At 39.2% G+C, this 25,058-nt stretch overlaps 1 protein-coding gene across 2 annotated transcripts in view; it reads right to left on the bottom strand.

Moving 5' to 3' along the window:
- lyst (lysosomal trafficking regulator) overlaps positions 1-25,058 on the bottom strand; it is a 277,149-nt gene that overhangs the window by 96,483 nt on the left and 155,608 nt on the right. For both annotated transcript variants that reach the window (XM_059982158.1, XM_059982159.1), the window contains exons 16-23: positions 24,811-25,001; positions 24,229-24,474; positions 21,558-21,731; positions 15,156-15,308; positions 12,974-13,111; positions 8,895-9,093; positions 5,992-6,117; positions 3,538-4,240 (exon numbers count right to left, since the gene is read on the bottom strand). In XM_059982158.1, the coding sequence (XP_059838141.1) occupies positions 3,538-4,240; positions 5,992-6,117; positions 8,895-9,093; positions 12,974-13,111; positions 15,156-15,308; positions 21,558-21,731; positions 24,229-24,474; positions 24,811-25,001 (1,930 nt within the window). The remainder of the gene's footprint in view (positions 1-3,537; positions 4,241-5,991; positions 6,118-8,894; positions 9,094-12,973; positions 13,112-15,155; positions 15,309-21,557; positions 21,732-24,228; positions 24,475-24,810; positions 25,002-25,058) is intronic.

Below are 25,058 nucleotides of genomic sequence, written 5' to 3'. Positions count from 1 at the left end.
GTGTCCTAGATGCACCTTATTATTATTTTTGTTAATATAGGGGATTACGGTTAATTGGGAGACATTGGGACAAGCTCATTTTGACCCAATTAAGCAGTTGTCCCAATTAGCGAGTTTCATGGAAATAGTTAAAAAGGTATTAAAAGACAAACTACTGAGTAACAAATAATGTATTTAAATGGAATTCAGAACAAATAGAACACCATCAGTACCACAGTACTGTAAAATAGTTATCAATGGAGGAATTAAGTTCCTGTGTTCTTTTGATTGAATGTTAATGAACAAAATCAGTTGGATAATGGACTGCTTTCCTACAATACTATTGATGATTGCACCTTCCAAATCTTCACTTTCATTGTAATATTCAAAGTGATTGCAGATACCATAAAATTCTTCATAGTTCCTAACTTGTTGAGGTAGTGAAATAATTTCATTTTCATTCCCAGCCATTCCTGGTAAGCCTGAATGCTAGAAACCACAGTGAGCAAAACAGTTCTGAATTGTTTGACTGCTTATTAATCACCAACTGTCAGTGACAAAAATCACTACTTTGGGAACACCAGCACATTTCAAAACTGTTCACTCTAAGCATGGTGTAGTGTCTAATGCTTACGCAAACACCTGCGTCCGATACTAGTTTAAAAACTGTTTAGTCACAGTCTCCTGCCTCAATTAAGTGGCACAGTGTCCCAAATAAATGAATGGAATCCCAGCTATTTTCCTTAATTAGATTTTGTTCTTCAAGAGTTGTCCCAACTAAGCAGCTGCCTCGATTAACTGGTGGCCCAATTAACTGGAATCCACTGTATTACTTTGTGTTGCATGTGAGTTATATGTATGGTGTTGTGCACTTGGTACAGAGGAATGTTGTTTTATTTGGCAGCATTCATATACTGTACATGGTTGAATGATAATCAACTTGAAACTAACATCATGTGAAAATCATAGAACAGACACATGACTTTTTTCAGACTGTTTTTCAAACTGACTACTTTAGAATATAAAGTTAACGATCATTTATGATACAGTTTACTTGATATTCTAAGCCACTATATAATGTGCAATATAGAATGTAATATTTTCACTATTCTAGAAATAAATAGGGCAAAAGTTTTAAGGGAGTGATTGGTACACTGCTCCTCAGCTGCAGCATACATAGAATCAAGACCAGTTATTACTTTATTTTTATTTATTTATATTACTTTTATTTTGCTTTGCTGCTAGATGTCAAGTGTGTGATATTATTCTGTGCTAACGTTAAATTACTGGCAAATTGAGATGGAGTTTGCACCAACTACAAACATTGACACTTCAAATATTGCTAAGAAAATATACTAGCATAGAATTTTTATCTTCTCATGAAAGAGAGTAATGTTGTGCAGAGACCTCAAGTCCCTGTGGGATTCCCATATTCACACCATATGGATGACATGTACATGTGACAGGGATTTCTTTGATCAGCTGAAGACATTAGCAGGCTAGTTTGCATTGAACTTCAGTTGATGGTTCTACAGGGTATTGCCAACTGCATCGTGCAAATCAGCTTGTTCCTGTCTTTTACTCTGGTCTCAATCCATGGATGAAATATATATGTCCTAAACTGAGAGGCAGAGTGAACCTCAATTCTAATGTGTGGCTTGATTTTGTGGGTCTTTAGAGAGCTTTGTGTTCCGTACTGAACAGTGCACGAGTTTTATTGAAAATAATGTTTATGATTAATTTCTAGTACTTAATATTTCTTTAAACATAAATAGACACATCTTTGAATTATTTTTAAATGTCTCTTAATGTTCAATGGCCATGGACTACTGACAGTGTTGGTGCATGGTGCACCAGAGAGCACTCCACCTTTGCTGGGACAGCAATGACAACAGATATTGCAGAGTCATAAAATGTGCATCCATGGGCATGACCGAGCACAATTTGCCTCAGTATCTATTCTGCTGAAATACCTAGAATTAATATTTTAATTCCAAGAATCAGTAGTTTGCATAAACTAAAACAATTAAATTCTTCACATCGTTTCCAAAGTCACAGAGCAGAAAGCTGAAAATGTCCATAACAAATCAAATTATTATAAATTGTTAATAATTACTCTCAATTGTCTCCCACTGCCCCCCATCCAGGTTAGTAATATAAAATTTCAATATAAAAAGATCACTAAAATTTAGCTGTAGAATTAATTTAAAATCTCCTACTCTATGATTCTATGGTTCAAATGTACCTCAAATTAAATATTAGGAATAGTCAGAAAATAGCTCAAGTTATAAATACAAGATTCTGCAGATGCTGAAAATCTTGAGCAACACACACACATAATGCTGGAAGAACTCTGAATCAGGCAACATCTATGGTATGGAATAAACAGTCAAGGCCTCAGGGTTCTTTAACAGAACTGTTTATTCCCCTCAATAGATGACTTGCTGAGTTCTCACCAGCACAATGGTGACAGCATTTTCAAGTTCATTGTAATTCAACTTCTAGCTGTATGGAGCTAAATGAAACATCGTTCCTCTGAGGCCAAGGTGCAAGACAGTAAGTAGAATCAGTGGCCATTTTATTAGGTACAGGAGTGGAACCTGGTGTAGTCTTCTGCTGCTGTAGGCCATCCACTTCAAGGCCATGTATGTTGCTCAAGAAGCTGACATTAGCAAGTTGTTGTGAATGTAAAGTGTATGAGTATTCTGTCATTTCCTATAATATTAGTTTATAGATAGTTACTATGATTGTATGTCTAATGGAGCTGAAATCACTAAGAAGCAACATCTAGGAAATGAACGTGTGCATCCAAAGGATCACTCAGATCTGATGGTGACAGAGTAAGAAGCTCTGGTGGAATGTTGCAAGGGTAGCCCTACCAAACTGGGCAATGGAGAAAAGAAAGTTGTAATTTTGATACTGTCAAATGCTTTGGAGAAATCAAGACATTGACAGTTAAATTCCCCAAACTCAAATACAAATGCATTAATTGCCTTAGAGAAGTTCTTTCAGAGCTTCACTAAGACTACAATCCCATAGAAAACTGAATGGATTAATTCCAGTATACAAGTATAAAGGGGAGTGAAATAATTGCTCTTCCAGCTCTGAAGAAGCACATAAAACACAAATAGACAAGAACAGAATAATAAAAAACACAATTAATATAAATATATATGAATGGTGTAGATACTGCATGTAAATTAATTGTATGCCCATAAAGCGACGTGAGATATAGGAGTGTCTGCACCTAAGGTGACTGTCAGGAAGTGATAAGGAAATGGCGGTGGGGGATGTAGAGGAATGGGTTAGTTGGTGGAGGTGTTGATCAGCCTTATTACTTGTGGAAAGTAACTGTTTTTGGGTCTGGTGGTCCTGGCATGAATGCAATTATCTTCCTCCCAGGACCAGTAATGAATGCACTGGTCCAGGCTGAAGCATTCATACTTGTCCAGTAAAAAATGGGAAATTCATCCCATTTCAAAAATGTTCTGAGTAACATTGGTATAACAAACTTGGTAAATAAGGTATAGTAATAGCTCACACAATAATTAATTGTACCTATCTGTTGCACCATCACTTTGTGTGTAGGGTCGTTCATAAAGAGGTGAGAAACCGAAGTTTTCCCATTCTTCAGGAATTAAATTCTTGCCAGTCACACTTGGCAAACGTCCAATAACTAAAGATCCATTCTGGGATGGAAATGCTAATCCCAGCCCAGTAAAATTACTCTGACTTCTCTGGAACATCTGAAGGCCTTGGAGACTGTCAGGTCGATTTACTCCATCACCTGCCCCTTCCAGTTTCAGTTCTGGTTCCAAAGTTGATGAACTCTCATTTGAGACATGTTCCACATCAATCTTGAAGCTCACATTTGCTGGGCTGTCTGCCTCCAAAACATTTTCTAAAGATTCTTGGGTTTGACCATGTGTAGTAACAGTTTTCATAGAAGGTCCTTCTTCTGACTCGTGCAAGATCTTTGCTGACTCACTGCTGCTGAGGAGCACTTCATCCTGTGTTGATTTCAGTGTTTCAGCAGCGGCCATTTTGGGAATGTTCTCTGGCAAAAAACTTTTAGAGTTGGACTCAACGTCAAAAGCCTTCATGTCAACATTCTGTTCTTCACTTGGCGCCAAAATTCGGATTCCAATTTGCGGTGATGTGGAAGGGGTCAATGATGAACTTTGGAAGTGAGGTTCATACAATGGCAATAAAGGAGATTCCTGCTTTTCAACACTTAAGGTGCTAATTTGCACTTTTTCTTCTATAAATAGGAAAGAAAAAAATCAGAATGCTGCTTTATTACTGGCTATTGTGATAGCATAAATTATTTACATTTATTTACATTTTAGGCATTGTGCTTCCTTACATCTTCCAATAAATTTTGCTCTTTATTAAAATACTTTCCGCACATCTTTTCAAAATCCATCATTGCACTCTTTTCTAAAACTGAGACAATTAAACTATAGAGAATCAAACATAACCACGCTAGATAAGGAAAGGTGAAAACAGCACCACTAACTTATTGCCTGAACGTCAGGATTAAATGTCATGCTTTTTCAAGTTTTCTGATAATATAAAATTGGGTGGTATTGTGGAAAAATATTTACAAAGAGGGTTCAAAAATGGAACAAAACCATTAGAATACAATGTGGAAAAACATGGTTATCCTCTTTGGTGCACATAACAGAAAAGTTGAACATTTATTCTATGATAAAAGATTGAGCAGTGTTGATGTTAAAAAGAAATCTAGCTGTGCTTGTAAGGATGTCAATAAAGACACCATGCAAATGAAGGGAGTAAGTAGGAGGGCAAAATGTTTGCAAGAAGATTTGAATACAGGAATGAGGAATATTGCAATTCAAAAAGGGCTTGATGAGACTGCATCTGGAGTACAGCTCACGCATTTGGTCCCCCTCACCAGAGGAAGGACACATTTTCCACAGAGGCATGCAGTGAAGGTTCTCTAGACAGACTCCAAGAATGGTAGTTTGCCATATGAGCACAGAATTAGTAGACTGGGAATGAAAGGAGAACCCAGAGAAACATACAATTGTTCAATCGTCGTGCTCATTCAAAGCGCTTTGATAGATTTTAGGACATCAAAAGAATTAGTGGAAATGGTGATAGTGCTGAAGTGGAAGGTCAGCCATGATTTTAATTAAAGATGGACCAAGCTCAAAAGGACAGGCTGACTACTCCTGCTCATATTTCTTCACATGTAGAGGTCTGACGAGAGCATTGAAAAAAATTATGACAATGACTCCAGGAAGAATGACTTATGTTCTGTTCAAAAGCTATTGAAATGAAAATTGTTCTCAGAATAGAAGATTGAATCAAGATGCAACAGACCTTTAAAGATAGATTATGCAAAGACAGCTGATCGAAAGAAACTTAAGTATTGGGTGCAGGGGGTGATAGGGTAAAGCAGCAGCAATCAGGAATGTTCTTTTTCTAATTTCTTGCAAATAAACCAAGAGCAACGCACAACAGTTTTTAAAAAAAATATATATATAAACAAAGCAAATAACCATACATTAAAAGAAAGTATCTCTACTGATTCATCTTGTCAGGGAGTGATTCCATGGGAAATCATAAAGATTAATGCATGATGAGGTCTGAATAATAATAACGGAAAGATGCTGAAAATCTTTGTCTCAGATAGTTATTCCGTATTTAGAGAATTTCTCAGATTTTTTTTTAATAGGGGCCTCTTCTTCCAAGAGGGGAAAAAAATCTGCTTGAGGTACATGTTACTTCCTTATAATTCTACAAAAAGCATCTAGGTTGTTTTCTAAAGATAAACAGGCAAGTATGATTTCTTGCTCATTTGCAAACTGACTGAACAATGCACTTTACAGAATTTACTAAATGAGTAATATAACATTCAAGTTATTTATGAGGCAAACATTTGTTCACAACCAAATAGAAAGAGTGAATTAACGGAGAGTAAATTAACTTAAGTAATTAAACATGTAACTTAATGTTATATCATTAATTATTTTAACTTCTAACCTTCTGGTGGGACAACAGTAAAGGCAGATGGTGATAGAAAACCAGGGCTTTCACTGGATTTTCCACTGCTATTAGAATACCGCATACATTTGATCAATTTGACTTTCTCTTGAAAGATCTTGCCATCTGAAAAATAAAATAAATGCAGGCGGTTCTTAACGATTGTATCATATTCAACTGCATGTCATTTATTTAGAAGTTACTATCCTTAGAGTTAAGAATTTTCCATTCTCAATATTTATAGTTTTTCATTCATTAAACTCATTCAGGGTTTTGGCATCATTTTGAATGTTCCATTACTTTTTGTATTAACTGTCTCCTCCATGCAATTATTGCAATTATCTAAAACAATTTCTGAATTCTAACGCTGGTGTTTCAATGGGGTAAGACACTCATGTTGTATTGATTGTGTTTTCTTGGAATGTTTGAATTTCTTTTCATGAATTCTGACCTCTAACTTATAAAAATTTTCCCAATGTACTTGGTGCTTTTGTGAAGGCCTTAAATTGGGAAACAGGAGAGAAAGGGCACAAAATCTAGAGAAACTCTGCAGTGAGAAAATGTAGTCCAGGATGGGTCAAGATTCAACTGGCATAAATGTATAATCACAGGATACATCTAGACTTTGTTATGCAAAATAATGCATACTTGTCACACAAAAAAAACATTAAAAGTAAGTTGTACTGCCAAAAAGGAACTGAATAAACAGTCCATTTAGTCAGTGGATGCTGCTCAAAAACAAAATTTGGCTGAATTAGCACAAAAAGGGAAAAACAGGGACAGGCACTTCAGCTCACAATGTCTGTGCCATAATCTTAAATTCAACTAATCTTATCTACTATCACACGGTACATACACCTCCATTTGCTTCCTATTTATGCACCTGTCTAATTGGCCCAAGTGCCACTACCACAGCTGCTTCCGACTGTTTGCATCACTGCCTGCTATGGAACATCCATTTCACAGGATCGCAAGAGGCAGCAGACAGCAATGGACTCAGCCATCTCCATCACAGACATAACCTCCACTATCGAAGACATATTCAAGAGGCAGTCCACTGAGAATGCAGCATCCACCATTAAAGATCCTCACCATCCGTGACATGCACTCTCCTTGTAACTGCCATTGGGGGAAGTAAAAAAGCTTGAAAACATGCACTCAACAACTCATAAATAGTTTCTTCCCCTCTGCCATCCAAGTTCTCAACAGTCCATAAACCTGTAACTACTACCTTATTTTTGCACTATTTATTTTTGTGATTTATAGAATTTCACATCTTCACACTGTACTGCTACTACAAAACAACATATTTCACAACATATGTCAGTGGTAATTAATTATCATGTTCCAGACATCTAACATTCACTGTGTAAAATACTTGCCTCCAATTTCCCTCCCTCACCTTAAATCTATGACCCCTAATGGACAGTCTATGTTTTGAGATGAGACCCTTCATCTGGACTGGGACTTACACTGGAATTTAGAGGTGATCTCGCAAAGTCCCAGGATCTGAGGGGACTGACAGGGTAGATGTTAAGAAATTCTCATCTTTGCATGGACTATTAATGGTATGAGGCAGTATTTCAAGATAAATGGTTCCCCATTTAGGCCTGATTCAAAAATGTGAAACTCATTGGAACTCTTTATCACAACGTTATGAAGATTTTTGTCATTTTAGGATATACAAGGCTGATATGGGTAGATGGGAATGCCATAGTAGCATAGCGGTTAGTGCTATTACAGTCAGGGAGTCAGGGATCAGAAATCAATTCCGCCATCATCTGCAAGAAGTCTATATATTTTTCCCGTGAGTCCCTGTGTTCCATCCAGGTGTTCCAGTTTCCTCCGATAGTGCAACTGCATACTAATTAGTAGGTCAATTAGTAGGTTATTGTAAATCCTCCTGGGCTGGGGTTAAATAGGTGGGTTGCTGGGCAGTGCCACATGTTGGGCCAGAAGGTCCTGTTACGTGCTGTATCAACAGACAGACAGACAAAATAAAGTTTGGGGTACTAAGGGATTCTTGGGATATACTATCAATATTACAAATAGAAAGCACAGGAAGAACTAAAGGAGTTAACATATGATAAAAGTTTGGCAGCTTTAGTGCCTGTACTTACTGTAATTTAGAAAAATGTGTGGGGATCTCATTGAAACCTACCGAATGTTGAAGGGACTATATAAGGTGGATGTGGAAAGGACATTTCCTCTGGTGGGGGTATCCAGAACTAGAGGGCACAGCCTCAAATTTGAGAAGTGAACTTTTAGAACAGAAGAAGGAGGAATTTTTTTAGTCAAAGAGTGATGATGAATCTGTGGAATGCTCTGCCACAGACTGCAGCGGAGGCCAAGTCCGTGGATATATTCATAGCAGAAGTTCATAGTTTCCTGATCGGTTGGGGCATCAAGAGATATGGTAAGAGGGCAGGTGCATGGGATTGAATGCGATTCAGGATCAGCCATGATCAAATGGCAGAGCCGTCTCAATAGGCTAAATGACCTAATTCTGTTCCTATGTCTTATGGTCTACCCTGACAAAGGGTCTCGGTCCGAAACATTGACTGTACTTCTTCCTATAGATACTGCCTGGCCTGTTGTGTTCCACCAGCGTTTTGTGTGTGTTACCTAAAATCAAATATGTTTTTCAATCCTCAAGAGTTTTAACAAGTTACAACTCAATTTTATTTGCAAATCTGTAATAAAGTAAGTTACTAACTTTTGTTTTACCATCATGAATTGTCTCAAAATACCACATCCTAAAGTGAAGTGATTGTATTAAGGTCATTTCAGTGTGAAGGGTATGCAAGAACACAAAGGAAAGAAAAAAATTATCTTCCATATCAGCACCCTTAGTCCTCAGTTATTACACAAAACAAATCAAAAGCAGTATATATTCCATTCACCTATGTGGAGTGAAAAGTAAAAGCCTGGTGGGGTATGGCAAACATAGGTATTAGTGGGAGGATGTACTGCCAACAAAAAATTGTAAACCAGCTTCAGCAACTCAAGATCTGGTGGTGACCCAAGTACTTCTTCAATAATCTTCACAAATGATCTGCAGACATCCCGAGGAATAGATGTCAGCTGTTCATCTCGGTGTTCCTGAGGAACCAGAGTGGGGAAAACAATTAGCAGGAGTATACAGGTAAGTTGCCAACACTTAATCCAATACCACCTTTTCTTTTACCAAATACTTATCAATATTTTTCCATTCAATTCAAAGACAGACAAAATGAAAATCATACAGTGCAACGGCACACTTTCTACCTGTTTGTAGCCAATGTTAATATATTAAATAGTTTAACAAGATATACTTCTAACAATACAAATATGGCAAAGTCAGGAACAATTTAACAGAGAAACTTGCGTAATTATATACTTCTTCCATTATACTTTAATTGCAGGTGTAAATGTACTAACTCACAATCTTCTGAGTACTACTGAGTACATACTTGAGAAAGTAGACCATGCTAATTGATATAGTAATTGACCAGATAAGATGAAGGAGCGGCAGTTTTAACTGCCATCCCCTCATTGAATGGATGGATGTGAGTCTATGTGATGCAAAGGAATGGAAAACTAAAATCCGTACTCTCCAAATTCCCCATTTCAGAGACTAGATGGGAGTAAGGTGGGGTTGTGGCAGAGGCAGGGGAAACTACCCCTAGGAGACACAATGGTGATTTAAAATATTACATTTCTGAACCACCATGTGGGAATCAGGGTGGGACTGAGAAACCCAAATGCAGAAGGGAAAGATGGACTACTGTATTGATGAGACAAGTGCTATTCCCTCTCATCTAATGTACTGAACTGTTTCAATAACCCTCCAGTGTGATATATGAACCCCCCACCCCACTCCTACCCCCTTACCCAAACAACCTTGCTAATCAACAACATCCCCAGTTTGCCAACAGCTTGAATTTGCCAGCCTGCCAGGTAATCCTCAATTCAGCGTGTCCTCCCCAACCTCTGTTCTTCTGTCTTATAAACTCCTTCTGTTTTCTGGTTACTGCCTGCTACCTACCCAAAACCAGTTTCATAAGCAACTGACAGCAGTGTAAATAGAAACAGAAAATAATAATCACATCCTGGTGTTAAATTCGACAGGAGGCATGAAACCTGTCCTCATTAAAGCCATCTGCATTTCCAGATAAAATAAGGGTTACCATGTTTGCATGGTAGGTCCCATTTTACAAATTCCTCAGACAATGAATAAGAGTAATGACAATATAGTATTAATGGTAAAATTCTTGGCAGTGTGGAGGATCAGAGGGATCTTGATGTCCGAGTCCACAGGACACTCAAAGCTGCTGCAAAGGTTGATTCTGTGGTTAAGAAAGCACTTGGTGCATTAGCCTTCATCAATTGTGGGATTGAGTTTAGGAGCCAAAAGGTAATGTTGCAGCTATATAGGACCCTGGTCAGACCCCTCTTGGAGTAATGTGCTCATTTCTGGTCACCTCACTAAAGGAAGGACGTGGAAACTATAGAAAGGGTGCAGAGGATATTTTCAAGGATGTTGCCTGGATTGGGGAACTTGCCTTATGAGAATAGGTTGATTGAACTCAGCCTTTTTTCCTTGGAGCAATGGAGGATGAGAGGTGATCTGATAGAGGTGTAAAAAATGATGAGAGGCATTGATCATGTGCATAGTCAGAGGCATTTTCCCCAGGGCTGAAATGGCTGGCATGAGAGGGCACAGTTTTAAGGTGCTTGGAAGTAGGTAGAGAGGAGATATCAGGGTAAGTTTCTTTTTTACACACAGAGAAGTGAGTCCGTAGAATAGGCTGCTGGCAACGGTGGTGGAGGTGGATATAATAGGGTCTTTTAAGAGACTCCTGGACAGGTATATGGAGCTCAGAAAAATAGAGGGCTATAGGTAACCCTAGGTAATTTCTCAGATAAGGACATGTTTGGCACAGCTTTGTGGGCCGAAGGGCCTGTATTGTACTGTAGGTTTTCTATGTTTCTATGTTATAAAGTACTATGTTCTCATCTGACTCCATTCCGAATGCAGAAGCTACCTGAACCTGAGAAAAGTTGAGACCTAATTTGAATATTCTGCAGTTCAGTTCTTTGACTTCACTCAAAGCTACTAAACTTCCAAGTAAGAAAGGCTAAAGACAGCTAGTGGCATCTCAAAACCAGCTAGGTAGAAGAATCTATTCTTATAAAACACTTGGTAATTTATAGAATAGTTTTAATAGTATATGTCGTGTTATCGTCACCCTTCACATCAAATTACTTATAATTAAACATAAAGCCCTGGATAATCTACAATGACTCAGTGGCAAAATGGTGTTCTTGCATTAAATCATACAAGATACTAGAACCATCTCAGGTTGATCAAGGCTAAACTTTGTTCATCATATGCATTTAAATGTATTCAGAATTTGCTGTGATGTGCTGTTGCGATGTGCAACAAAAAGCAACATTCAACAATTGTAAAGAATAAAAATTAGATAAAAATAAGTACAGATATCAATAAAATGTGCATAAATCCAGAAGTATTAGAATGTATTATTATAAAAATTGGTTTAATGTGTTTTGCAGTGCATTGCAGAGACTAAGCTAATAGATGGAAAAGGTGGGAGGGGGCTAACTAGAATGGTTAATCAGATTAACTGCCTGGAGGAAGAAACTTTTAAGATGGCATGGTTTGTTTCCACAGTTCCACAGTGATTTCAGCTACAGCAGGGATGGCCAACCTATGGCGCTTTGGATGATTAGAAGTGACACATTGCACCCCAGTGATAATAATAAAAAATAAGCCTACTCATGCAAAAAGTATTAACCAAAAACCGATTTGTAGGAAAAAAATCTATAACAGTAGTTTAGAGCTAGAATGGGTTTTACTGAGAATAAATCTAAAACTTAGCAATTATTTTTTGCGATTTTTGTATTTTGTGCACATCTGGCGAATGTCATCTTCTTTCACATTAATCTGTTTTCAATTTTAAAAAAATGTTCAATGAGTCAAACTAGGAAAGAAGGACTTTTGTTCTGCAGTCGTTCCATGACTGTTCAATACTTGTTTGATCCTGAGGCGCCAGGTATCTGCACCAGTGGTGCATCACAGGTTTTTGCCAGTCAGTTTACAATTGACACTTGTGCACTGTGGAGTTGTGCTTTGTTCGTCCTTTGTGAATATTTGCAGTTTTGTACTTTTTTGAAAATTAAGCCTTGTTTTTACATTCAGCTACCCATCACAGTGCAAAAGAAAATGAGCAAAAGGAAAGCAGAAAGTGATAGTAAGCATGAATTCAATGAACAGTGGGAAAAAGTGCTCTTATTTATAGCGGGTCTGTCAGGAAAACCATTGTGCATTGTTTGTGAAAATACTTTTTCACATAATAGAAGACATGATCTTAATAGACACTATAAAACACAACATCAGACTGAAATAGAAGGAAGACTGAAGCTAGTGCTTGGGTCTGAGTTACGGAAGGAATACGTGATTAAGAAAAAGGAAGAAATCAAAACACGACAAAATATATTTATTAAAAGTCTCATTAAGGTAAGTAATGTTTATCTTGTTTTTATATTAAATCAATATATCATGTAGAAATGTTAAGCATGTTATAGTAACATATTTTTACAAGAATTGAAGGGGGGTACAAGAGTTGTATGGCACATCTGAAATCGTGTGTGAAAAAACTGATACATGGAATGTAAAAGGTTGGTCACTCCTGAGCTATCAATTTGATCACTAGTTGGAAAAAGATAAAATGCTGGATATTGCATTATTCATTGTTGTCCTAATGAAAATTCACATGGATAGATGGATGGATGGATGTTACCAGAGTGCAGAGCTTCAGCCACGTAGAATTTCAAAATTATAAAGGATCATGTGAAAAATGCCTAGTTGGTTGAAGTGCTAGAAAGGATACAGAACCCATGAAACTGCACTCCAGCAAGACGCAGGAAAATGATAGAGAAAAGGACTGGTGTGAAGCTTGGATTACAAAGCAATTCATACCTGAAGAACCTGGCAAGTCAAGAGGAAGCGATAAACCACTTGAGCCTTTAGAAGTTGCTTGATATTGAACATCTGTTTGGGATGATTGACTCTAATGAGCACTTCGAGAGCTGCCATCAGTGTTTCCCAGACACCATTCTATTTTTAGAATAAGTACACACAGCTATTGGTAATTGCATTGCTGTGCCATCCATACAAAGTGAATAACACTGGCTCTATTCTACTTGATTTAATTGTACATGGACAAAAATATAACAACAGCTTCATGACAGTATAAGAAACTGGACAATGAAAGTTAAGCAATAACATCTATGGAAATTGGGCTGTTTATAATATCTCACAAAAATAAGTATTCATCAATGCCGTCACTTCCGGTCCCCTCAAAATACATAAGCTAAAAGCTGGGAAATCAAATGTACTTGGCACAGGGTCATATTACATCATATGAAAATGTTGAATAAATGGTCTCCATAACTTTTCAAATTTAATAGGTCTCAAAAGTACCACTTCTAATTTTTTCTAAATTTAAACATAACATAGTTTGAGAGAACCAATTAAATACAGTGGGAGGATCAATTTCTTTCCAATTCAACAATATAGATCTTCTAGCCATCAGACTTAGAAATGCAATCATTCGACGGGCTGAAGAAGATAAATGCTGTGAATCTAACACTGGTAAACCAAAAATTGCGGTAATAGGATGAGGTTGTAAATCAATATTCAAAACAGCAGAAATAATATCAAAAATATCTTTCCAATATTTCTCCAAAAATGAACACGACCAAAACATGTGAGTTAAAGACGCAATTTTTTTTCCCCATTTTTTTCCTTCTCTTTTGTTTGTTTTTTTTCTTTTATATTACTTATTAGTTATAGTTATTAGATTAGATTAGTTAGTTTTGCATTATATAAATTTTTTTTGTTTTTTTTTCTTTCTTTTTTCTGTTTTTTTATATTATACATTATGAAATATTTAGATTTACTATGTCCATATATATATCTTATGGCTTATGTCTTGGTAAACTCATTTATATTGTAACTACTATGTATGTTTTTTTTCATATGTAATGGAATGTGTATGTTGGTAATTTCTTTATCAATATATCATCTGTATTCTGTCCATATTACTAATATTAATAAAAAGATTTAGAAAGAAAGGAAATTGGGCAGGTGAAATTTAGCATCTTCCAATTAAGGTGATGACAAACATGATTAAAATTATGGGAAAAGTCATCAAATGTTTGTCCAGAAATAATCCAAAGGACAAAACAATGAGTATGACAGTAATTTAAAAAGCCACAAATACTGAAGTACAAAAGATCCAAGAATATACAAAGCTATATTCACATATTGCTAGTGAGAATAAACACAATAAAATGTCCAAATAAGGACAAAATTCTAAGTTCTTGATTAAGGAGTTGAAAACAGACCAATAAAGAACAATGTATACTGAACAGTGTAGAAAAAATAACTAGCACAAACAAGAGAAAATTTACAGATGCTGGAAATCCAAGCAACACACACAAAATGCTGGAGGAACTCAGCAGGCCAGGCAGCATCTATGGAAAAGAGCATAGTCAAAGTTTTGGCCTGAGATCCTTCATCAGGAGAGGAAAAAAATGAGGAGTCAGAGTTAGAAAGTGGGGGAGGGGGAAAGGTGAAGTAAAAAGCTGGAAGTTGATTGGTGAAAGAGATACAGGGCTGGAGAAAGAAGATCTGATAGGAGAGGACAGAAGCTCATGGAAGAAGGAAAAGAGGAAAGAGTACCAGAGGGAGATGATAGGCAGGTAAGGATACAACATGAGAGAGGAAAAAGGTAATGGGGAATGGTGAAGGGGTGGGGGGGGGGGGGGGGGAAGATAACCAGCACCTTAGTATCACTGACCAACAGAAGCATCAGACCATCAATCTCACGTGGACTACTGAAAGGGAAACTGTGATTACACAATAAACATTTCATTTAATGAAATAATCATTCAAGTCTTATCACTAGATAACTGTTGTAGATGTGCCCAGATTGTAATTATTTTCTTTCTTATTAGAGTCTCCAAGAGAAAAATTTATCAGGACTGCATATAACATCTTATAATTATTGGTCCATGCAAACTGAAATATTTCTTCCAATTTAGAATATATAGCGACAGGAACAAGTGTAAAAATAAAATTAGAAAGTCAATCAAACCTGTGCTTTAGACCAGATCTTCCAGTCCAGTAACAATTCTGACAAGATCTTCACATCCTGGATCACTGCAGCTGTTTCAGTATCAATCTCAAATTGACATGTGGACTCATTAAAGTTAAGTACTGGAGCACTGCAACATCCATCAAGTAAAGTCTGAAAGATATATATACTTTCTAATTCCACCTTGAATGGTCTGTACACGATCATAACCAAGAACATAGAAAATTAAATGTTTGCTGTAATATGAATCGGGAGCAAGTTACAGCTTGTGATTCAGCTGGGAGCTCAGAGAATTCGACCGTGTAGGTAGGATTTAAGCCTACCTGGTCAATACCTGTGGAGGAGGGGGAACTGCGCAGGCGCAAGTGACGTCAGCGTCGAGCGCACACTTTAAAAGGCAGGACTTCTTGTCAGAGCAGGCAGCAGAGTCCGTGGAAGCAGAGCCCTGGGCTTTGGCTAAGTGGGCTTCGGCGTAAGGGGACTTCGGTAAGGCTGTGTGATTGCACACTGAGGGGAAGAAGGTAAGGTCGCTAGGTGCTTTTTAGACATTCTATTAATTCAGTTCAGGTATGGGGGAGACAGTCAGAGCAGTGGTGTGCTCCGTATGCAGTATGTGGGAAGTCAGGGTCAACACAGTTGTCCCTGATGACCACACCTGCAAGAGGTGCGTCCAGCTGCAGCTCCTATCAGCCCGAGTTAGGGAGTTGGAGCTGGAGCTGGATGAACTACGCATCATTCGGGAGGCAGAGGCAGAGATAGATAGGAGTTATCAGGAGGTAGTCACACCAAAGAACCAAGATTTAAGCAGATGGGTGACGGTCCAGAGAGGCAGGGGGAGCAGGCAGAGAGCGCTGAGCACCCCTGCGGCCATTCCCATTAACAATAAGTATACCGTACTGGATACTGTTGATGGGGATGACCTACCAGGAATGAGTTGCAGTGTTCCTGCCTCTGGCACAGAGGTTGAACCCTCAACTAGAAAGGGGAGGAGGGAAGAGAAGAGAGCGATAGTTTTAGGGGATTCTATAGTTAGGGGGGCAGATAGGAGATTTTGTGGGGCAGATCAGGAGTCTCGGATGGTATGTTGCCTCCCTGGTGCCAGGGTCCGGGACATCTCAGATCGGGTGTAGGCTATTCTTGAGAACGAGGGCATGAACCCAGATGTAGTGGTCCATGTAGGGACCAACGATGTAGGTAAGGTGAGTGAGGGGGTCCTGCTTAGAGAGTTCAGGGAGTTAAGAGTGAAGCTGAAAGGCAGGACCTCCAGGGTGACAATCTCGGGATTGCTACCTATGCCACGTGCGAGTGAGGCGAAGAATAGAATGATTATGCACATTAATACGAGGCTGAGAGCATGGTGCAGGAAGGAAGGGTTCAGGTTTTTGGATAATTGGTCTTTGTTCCAGGGACATTGGGATCTGTTTCGAAGGGATGGTCTACATCTGAACCGGAGGGGTACTAGCATTCTTGCAGGAGCGTTTGCCAGTGCTGCTCGGGGGGGGGGGGGGGGGGTTAAACTAGATGTGCAGGGGGCAGGGATCCAGATCCAGAGGGTTGGTCAGAAGGAGCATGGGATTAAATGTGTAGAAGGTTTGGGTAATCTTGAGAAGGTCATCAAAATTCATCGTGCAATTAGCCCAATGGAAGTTCAAGGAGCTGGGTTAGGTACAGTAGACAGTCTTTTAAGCAAAGAGAAGAGGAATGGGCTAAGAATTCTATACTTGAATGCACGTAGTGTCAGAAATAAGGCAGATGAGCTTGAAGCTCAGATGAAAATGGGGAACTACGATGTTGTTGGGATAACGGAGACATGGCTGCAAGGGGATCAGGCCTGGGAATTGAGTGTACCAGGGTATACGTGCTATCGTAGAGACAGAAATATGGGAAGAGGGGGTGGGGTGGCCCTGTTGGTAAGGAATGAGATTCAGTCCTTAGCAAGAGGTGACTTGGGAACAGGGGAAGTAGAGTCTGTGTGGATTGAGCTGAGGAACAGCAAGGGTAAAAAGACCCGAATGGGTGTTGTGTACAGGCCCCCAAACAGTAGCATGGATATTGGGTACAAGTTGATTAGGGAGTTAACATTGGCATGTGCTAAAGGTAATGTAGTCGTTATGGGAGATTTCAACATGCAGGTGAACTGGGAGAATCAGGTAGGTGCTGGACCCAAGGATAGGGAGTTTGTGGAGTGTCTAAGGGATGTATTTTTGGAACAGCTTGTGCTTGAGCCAACCAGGAACGAGGCTATTTTGGACTTGGTGATGTGTAATGAACAGGAATTGATAAGTGATCTTGAAGTAAAGGAGCCATTAGGAAGTAGTGATCATAACATGATAAGTTTTTATCTACAATTTGAGAGGGATAAGGGCAGATCAGAGGTGTCAGTGTTGCAATTAAATAAAGGAGACTACAGAGCCATGAGGGAAGAGCTGGCCAAAGTTAAATGGGCGGATGCCCTGGCAGGAAAGACAGTGGATCAGCAGTGGCAGATATTCTTGGGCATAATACAAAAGATGCAAAAGCAGTTCATTCCAATGAGAAGGAAGGATTCAAAGAGGGGGAAGGGGCCACAGTGGTTGACAAAGGAAGTCAGAGATTGTATAGCATTAAAGAAAAAGAAGTATGACAGGGCTAAGATGAGTGGGAATACAGATGATTGGGAAAGTTTTAAGGAGCAGCAGATAGATCTTAACTAAAAAAGCAATACGGAGAGAAAAAATCAGGTATGAGCTCAGTCTAGCCAGGAATATAAAAGGGGATAGCAAAAGCATTTTTAGCTATGTGAAGAGAAAGAAGATAGTTAAGAACAATGTTGGCCCCCTGAAGAATGAATTGGGAGAAATTGTTATGGGAAACAGGGAAATGGCAACAGAATTTAATGCGTACTTTAGATCTGTCTTCACCAGGGAGGACACAAGCAATCTCCCAGATGTATGGATGGGCCAGGGTCATAAGATATCAGAGGAATTGAGACAGATTGACATTAGGAAAGAAACTGTGATGAGTAGACTGGTAAGACTGAAGGCTAATAAATCCCCGGGTCCAGATGGTCTGCATCCGAGGGTTCTAAAAGAGGTGGCTCAGGAAATTGCGGATGCATTGGTAATCATTTTCCAATGTTCCTTAGATTCAGGATCAGTTCCTGAAGGTTGGAGAGTGGCTAATGTTATCCCACTTTTCAAGAAGGGAGGGAAGGAGAAAACGGAGAACTGTCGCCCTGTTAGCCTAACGTCAAGTCGTGGGGAAGATGCTTGAGTCCTTTATTAAGGACGAAATAGTGGCACATCTAGATGGCAGAAATAGGATTAGACTGAGCCAGCATGGATTTACCAAGGGCAAATCATGCTTGACTAATCTGTTGGAGTTTTTTGAGGGTGTAACAAGGATGTTAGATGAGGGTAAGCCAGTGGATGTTGTATACCTAGATTTTCAGAAGGCATTTGATAAGGTGCCACATAGGAGATTGGTGAGTAAAATCAGAGCTCATGGCATTGGGGGCAGGGTTTCAACATGGATAGAAAACTGGTTGGCAGATAGAAAGCAAAGGGTAGCAGTGAATGGGTGTTTCTCGGACTGGCTGGAGGTGACTAGTGGGGTACCACAGGGCTCTGTATTGGGACCACAGTTCTTTACAATTTATGTCAATGATTTAGATGAGGGCATTGAAAACTATATCAGCAAGTTTGCTGACGATACTAAACTGGGTGGCAGTGTGACATGCGAAGAGGACGTTAGGAGAATACAGGGAGACTTGGATAGGCTGGGTGAGTGGGCAGATACTTGGCAGATGTCATTCAATGTGAATAAATGTGAAGTTATCCACTTTGGAAGCAGGAACAAGAGGGCAGAGTATTGTCTGAACGGTGTAGAGTTAGGTAAGGGAGAAATGCAAAGAGACCTAGGAGTCCTAGTTCACCAGTCAATGAAGGTGAATGAGCAAGTGCAACAGGCAGTGAAGAGGGCAAATGGAATGTTGGCCTTTGTTACAAGGGGAATTGAATACAAGAGCAAGGATGTCCTTTTGCATTTGTACAGGGCCCTGGTGAGACCACACCTGGAATATTGTGTACAGTTTTGGTCTCCAGGTTTAAGGAAGGACATTCTGGCAGTTGAGGAAGTGCAGCGTAGATTCACTAGGTTGATTCCTGGGATGGCAGGGCTGTCTTATGCAGAGAGATTGGAGAGATTGGGCTTGTACACGCTGGAATTGAGGAGATTGAGAGGGGATCTGATTGAAACGTTAAAGGATTTGATAGGATTGAGGCAGGAAATATGTTCCAGATGTTGGGAGAGTCCAGTACCTGAGGGCATAGATTGAGAATAAGAGGTCAGTTATTTAAAACAGAGTTGAGGAAGAGCTTCTTCTCCCAGAGAGTTGTGCAGGTGTGGAATGCACTACCTCGGAAGACGGAGGAGGCCAATTCTCTGGATGCTTTCAAGAAGGAGCTAAATAGATATCTGATGGATAGGGGAATCAAGGGATATGGGGACAAGGCAGGGACTGGGTATTGATAGTGAATGATCAGCCATGATCTCAGAATGGCGGTGCGGACTCGAGGGGCCGAATGGCCTACTTCTGCACCTATTGTCTATATTCAAAAGATGTCATCAAAAATATATACACCTAGATAACCGTGCTTTACAGCCCTACATCATGTTGATAGGATAGTTAAGAAGGCATATGGTGTATTGACTTTCATTAGTAGGGGAAATGAGTTCCAGAGCCACAAGGTAATGTTGCAGCTCCTTTACTATTGCTGGACTCAGAGCTGGTCTCATCATTATAAGACGGATGTAGAAGATTTAAAGGTGGTACACAGGAGATTTACCAGGATGCTGCCTGGATTAGAAAACATGTTTGATGAGGAAAGGTTGTGCAAGCAAGGGTTTTTCTCTTTGCAATGGATGATGAGAAACAACTTATATAAGTTTATGAAGGGTATAGATAGAATAGACAGCCAGCACCTTTTTCCCCAGTTAGTGGTGGGCAATACCAAAGGACATTTGTTGGAGGTGAATGGAGGAAAGTTAGGCAAGATAACAGAGGCAGGTATTTTTTTTTAAAGAATTGTGGATACCTGGAACATTCTGCCCATGATGGTGGTAGAGGCTGATAGGGACATTTAAAAGAATCTTGGATATGCACTCAGATATTAGGAAAATGGAGGATTATTGGCTGTGTAGCAGGAAGGTTTAGACAGAACATGGAGTATGATTATAAGTTGGCATAACATCATACATTGAAGGGCCCATACTGTGTTGAAATGATACACTGTACATTCTAAAAAATTCACATCACATGCTGGTGATAATAAACCTGATTCTGATTCTGACTAGGTCAAATATTTAGAAACACAAGAAATCATGCAGATGCTGGAAATCAAGAGCAACACTCTCAAAATACTGGATGAAATGTATAAGAAGGCATATGGTATGCTGGCTTTCATAAGAAGGGGGAATGAGTTCAAAAGATAGTGGAAATGAAGGTTTCCTGAGGAAGGGTCTCAGCCCAAAATGTTGACTCTTTATTCCTCTCCATTGGTTCTCCCTGACCTGCTGAGTTGCTTCAGCATTTTATGTGTTACTCAGATACTTAATAACATTCCGGTAAAATGACGGCACGCTCAAATGCAGAGGCCACTCAGGGTCCAGCCAAAAGTATGATTGTTTTTTATGCCTTTTTCATGATTGCAAGACACTGCTGGTTATGCAGTACATCAAGTACTGCAGGTCTACCTCACTAGTGAGTTGCTGGATGGCGACGGAGCTGAATTCCATGTTGCAGCCTGCTTCAGCCACACAGGGAAGAAGGCACAAGACTGCGCGCAATGTAACGGACCGTGTGGGTGATTGTCTTGGACATTTTGTTGTGGTCACAAAGCCCTGTTGCACATTGGTAATGTACAATACTACGAGTCCAATCACTAGTTCACTGGCGAGACAGATGGTGGAGGAGCTGTGTGGCCTCATTCATGCCTCAGGGTTGACCGTCGCAGCCACCAAGGAAACAAACACTGGTGCTGGCTGTGTGCCACTTGATTCTGTGCTGGCTCCTCCTGTCAATACTGCCCTGCAATGTTCACTTGATGGGAGTCAAACTGGATTTAGTTCATCCGTGGCTGAATTATATGAGGAGCTGCTATGGGCTTGTTCTGCAGAAACATGTTTTTTTTATATTATTATTTTTTGTAACTGCATGCTTTCCTGCTATTATATGTGCATTGTGTGCTGGGTGTGACTGCTGATTCTGCATTTTACACCTTAGCGCCAGAGGAATAGAGTTTCATTTCGCTTTATTCATGTGTATAGTGTATGGCTGAATGAAAAATGAACTTCATTGAAATTAAGATTGAACTAATCATGGGGGTCACTGCAACAAGGATATATGTAGCGAATACTTCATACCTTTAAGATGTGAAAGCCCACAATACATTTCATTTTGATGAGAACTTGGTGAATCATAGTATAGCCGTGACAACTTTCCATTTCCTGGATTCTCTGCTGGTTGTACTTTGTCAAAGTAAGTATAACATTCAGTGCCAGAGCTTGTGTTTCTTCATCATCACTCATCTCTACAGACTAGAAAGAAGATACAAGTGTTTCTCTATCAATCAAATAAAAATGCAACAGATATTTCTTTATTGCTTACTGGTAAAAGAAAATGTGAGATTTCCCTCCCAAATAACTAAATATCATCAAGCAAATAGCCACAGCAGGTCAAACAAAATCAAATGTCAGGAGTGCTAATCGTCATCCCTTGTCATTGAGAAATGTGCTGAAAATACTTAAAGCCCATAAATGAACCCAGCTGCCGCCACCACTCTGAAAATTTGCATTGGCTAGATTGTGGCTAGATCCCAAACAGTGAAAAGCCAGTCTAAACTTAGTACATCCTGTGATGTTATTGAAAACCAATAAAGCATATGGGACCTGGAAATAATTATATTTTAAGTAATAAATATTTACCAATTATCTGTACAGTTGGAAAAAGGGCAATGTTCAGGAATTGTCAACAAATCCCATCATTTCACAGTTCTACAATCGATCATAAAAGTAATATTTCAGTTCAAAGTAAATTTATTATCTAAGTACATATATATCACTACACACAACTCTGAGATTTGTTTCTTGTGACCATACTCGGCAAATCCAAGAAACATAATAGAATCAATGACAGACTGCACCAAAGAGGGCAAACAACCTATATACAAAAGACAACAAACTGCAAATGCAAAAAAAAATAAATAAATAAGCAACAAATATCAAAAACATAAGATGGAGTCCTTGAAAACGAGTCCATAGGTTGTGGGAATAGTTCACTGATGGGGAATGTGAAGTTATCCCCTCTTGTTCAAAAGCCTGATGGTTGAGGGGTAATAACTGTTCCTAAACATGGTGGTGTGGGTCCTGAGGTTCCTGTATCTTCTTCCTGATGGTAGTAGTCAGAAGAGATTGTGGCCTGGGTGGTAAGGATCCTTGATGATAGATGTTGTTTTCCTGTGACAGTGCTCCATGTAGACATGCTCAATGGCGAGAGGTTAAAGATAGCGGTGAACATTCCAGCCAATTAATCAGCACAGGTCTTTAGTACTTGGCCAGATACCCCATCTGGGCTGGATGCTTTCCATGGGTTCACCCTCCTGAAGGATACTCTCAGGTTGGTTTCAGATCGAAATCACAGAGTCATCAGGGGCTATGGAAATCCACGAAGGTGCCTTCATGCTTTGACTGTCAAAGCGAGCCATGTCAGTTCGTGTCACTTTGCAAGAGTTAATAACGTTCAAGTCCTGCCACAGCTGTTGACAATTCCTCAGTGATTCAGGTTTGGACTGGAATTGTCATTTCACCCATGAAATGGCTTTCTGGAGATCACACTTAGACCTCCTGTCTTACCTGGTTGTCAGACCTGCATGGTTCATCCAAGGCTTCTGGTTGGGAAAGGCTCTGAATGACTTTGTGGAGAGACATTCATCTATGACTGTTGTTATGAAGTCTGTGACAACCGTGATGTACTGATTCAGATCTTCTGATGAGTTGTTAAATACGGCCCAGTCCACCAACTTGAAGTAATCCCATAGTCACTCCCCTGCCCCCCGTAATCACCTCTTTGTTATCCGCATCTCTGGAGCTTTGCTCTTTAGCCTCTGCCTATAAGCAGGTAGAGGGACAGCCAAGTGATCAGAAATTCTGAAATGTAATCTAAGCATGGAACAGTAGGCATTTCCTGTCATAGAATAACAGTGGTCTAGTGTATTGGGACCCCGATGCTGCAGGTTATATGCTCGTGATAAATGGGCAGAGATTTCTTCAAACAAGCATAGCTGGACGTCTCCAATTATGATTTGAACTGCACTGGGATGGGCTGTTTCTTGTTTGGTGATCACAATATTCGATACCTTGCATGCCTGATTTATTTAGTCTTTTGGTGGTATTTATGCTAGCTTTAAAGGTTCAACTAATCATATTAGCTACAACTGCACATAACCCTCTGAGCTTATATGTCTTCCAGAAGCCAGCTTTAACAGTCCCACTGATGTTTTCCCCCAGGTCATGAAATTCAATGCACGAGGGAAAGGTTTTTCTTGACTGAAAATAGATACACAACATTCCAACTTTCTTCCTCAGGGCTATGAGATGAAAGTGAACTGAACGAAGTCAAATATTCCCCTTTATACTACAAGATTCAATAATCAAAACTTGGTCATCATTATTACACTATTTGAGCAGGCAAGCAAACACTGTACTCACTCAACATCAGGGAAGAGTACATTAAAATACTAAAAAGCTGTACGAGTTCTGTATTTTAGGATTTTAGTATCTGTAGCTTTTTTATTAAATTTTCATTTACTGTAACATTCTGACTGATTACATCTTCCAGTCAAGACAGTTATGCTATACTGTAACCTACCTATATTCATTTCCCTGACTGCTAAAATCCCATCTGAAATTAAGTCTGCACAGACAAAAAAATTGCCAAATTTCCCCACTACAAAATGTAAAAAATAACTGCACTGTTAACCACTTTTGCAATTAATTTGATGGCAGTACTCAGTCAATCATGAGTAATATCTCTTACCCTAGCAAAGAGAAAGATGAATGCACCAGTTCCTCCAATTTTGTGGAGGATACGCTGCATCTCCTGATGTTCCAAAGGTTGCAGAGACTTTAGTTTCTGGGGCTCCAAAGTATTGTTCTGGACATCCTTCAAACTGAAAGGCCTTTGTGGTGATACTGTTCTTGTTTGTCCTTTGAGTCGAATAACTGGGTCATAAATGGTATACTGAGCAGGATACTGTGGATTGTAAACAATCGCGAGGCTATCCTGCAAAAAAGAAGCTGCAATACTTGTAAAGGTTTTCCTTTGCTCTATGTTACAGAACTCCGAACTGCATAAATTGATGACATGCTGGTGCTTTAAAGAAGCACCACTCCCATTCCCCTGCTCTTTACACACAGGCATTCAAAGATGTACTTTTTAAATGTTTATCCAACTGCTTTTGAGAGATTTTATTAATTTTTCCTCCAGCACCAATTCAGGCAGTGCTGTATGCAACCAAAATGCTCATTTCCCCCTAGTCATATTGTAACTATACAGTATTTTTAGCATTTCACTTGACAGAGAATTTAACCAAGTCAGGTATTTGTTAATTCTACTCACCACCAGAGGGCCAGTATTCACTTCCTTGTTTTTCATGAGAAGCTCTTTAATTTGATCACACTGTAGAATTTCCAGAGTAACATACTTAGAGTAATTTGCTTGAATTTTACCATATTTACAAGGCATAATAGAGGTGAAGTCTGGTCCACAAACATACAAATAATATGCTTCTTCCAGCCCTATTCTAGCACCTACATTAAAAGAGAAATATTTTCAATTGGCATGTTCAAAAGTGATCATTCTTGCTC

Source organism: Hypanus sabinus, chromosome 10, assembly GCF_030144855.1.
Source record: "Hypanus sabinus isolate sHypSab1 chromosome 10, sHypSab1.hap1, whole genome shotgun sequence".
NCBI classification, from domain to species: domain Eukaryota; kingdom Metazoa; phylum Chordata; class Chondrichthyes; order Myliobatiformes; family Dasyatidae; genus Hypanus; species Hypanus sabinus.
This window is presented reverse-complemented; position numbering and strand designations above follow the sequence as displayed.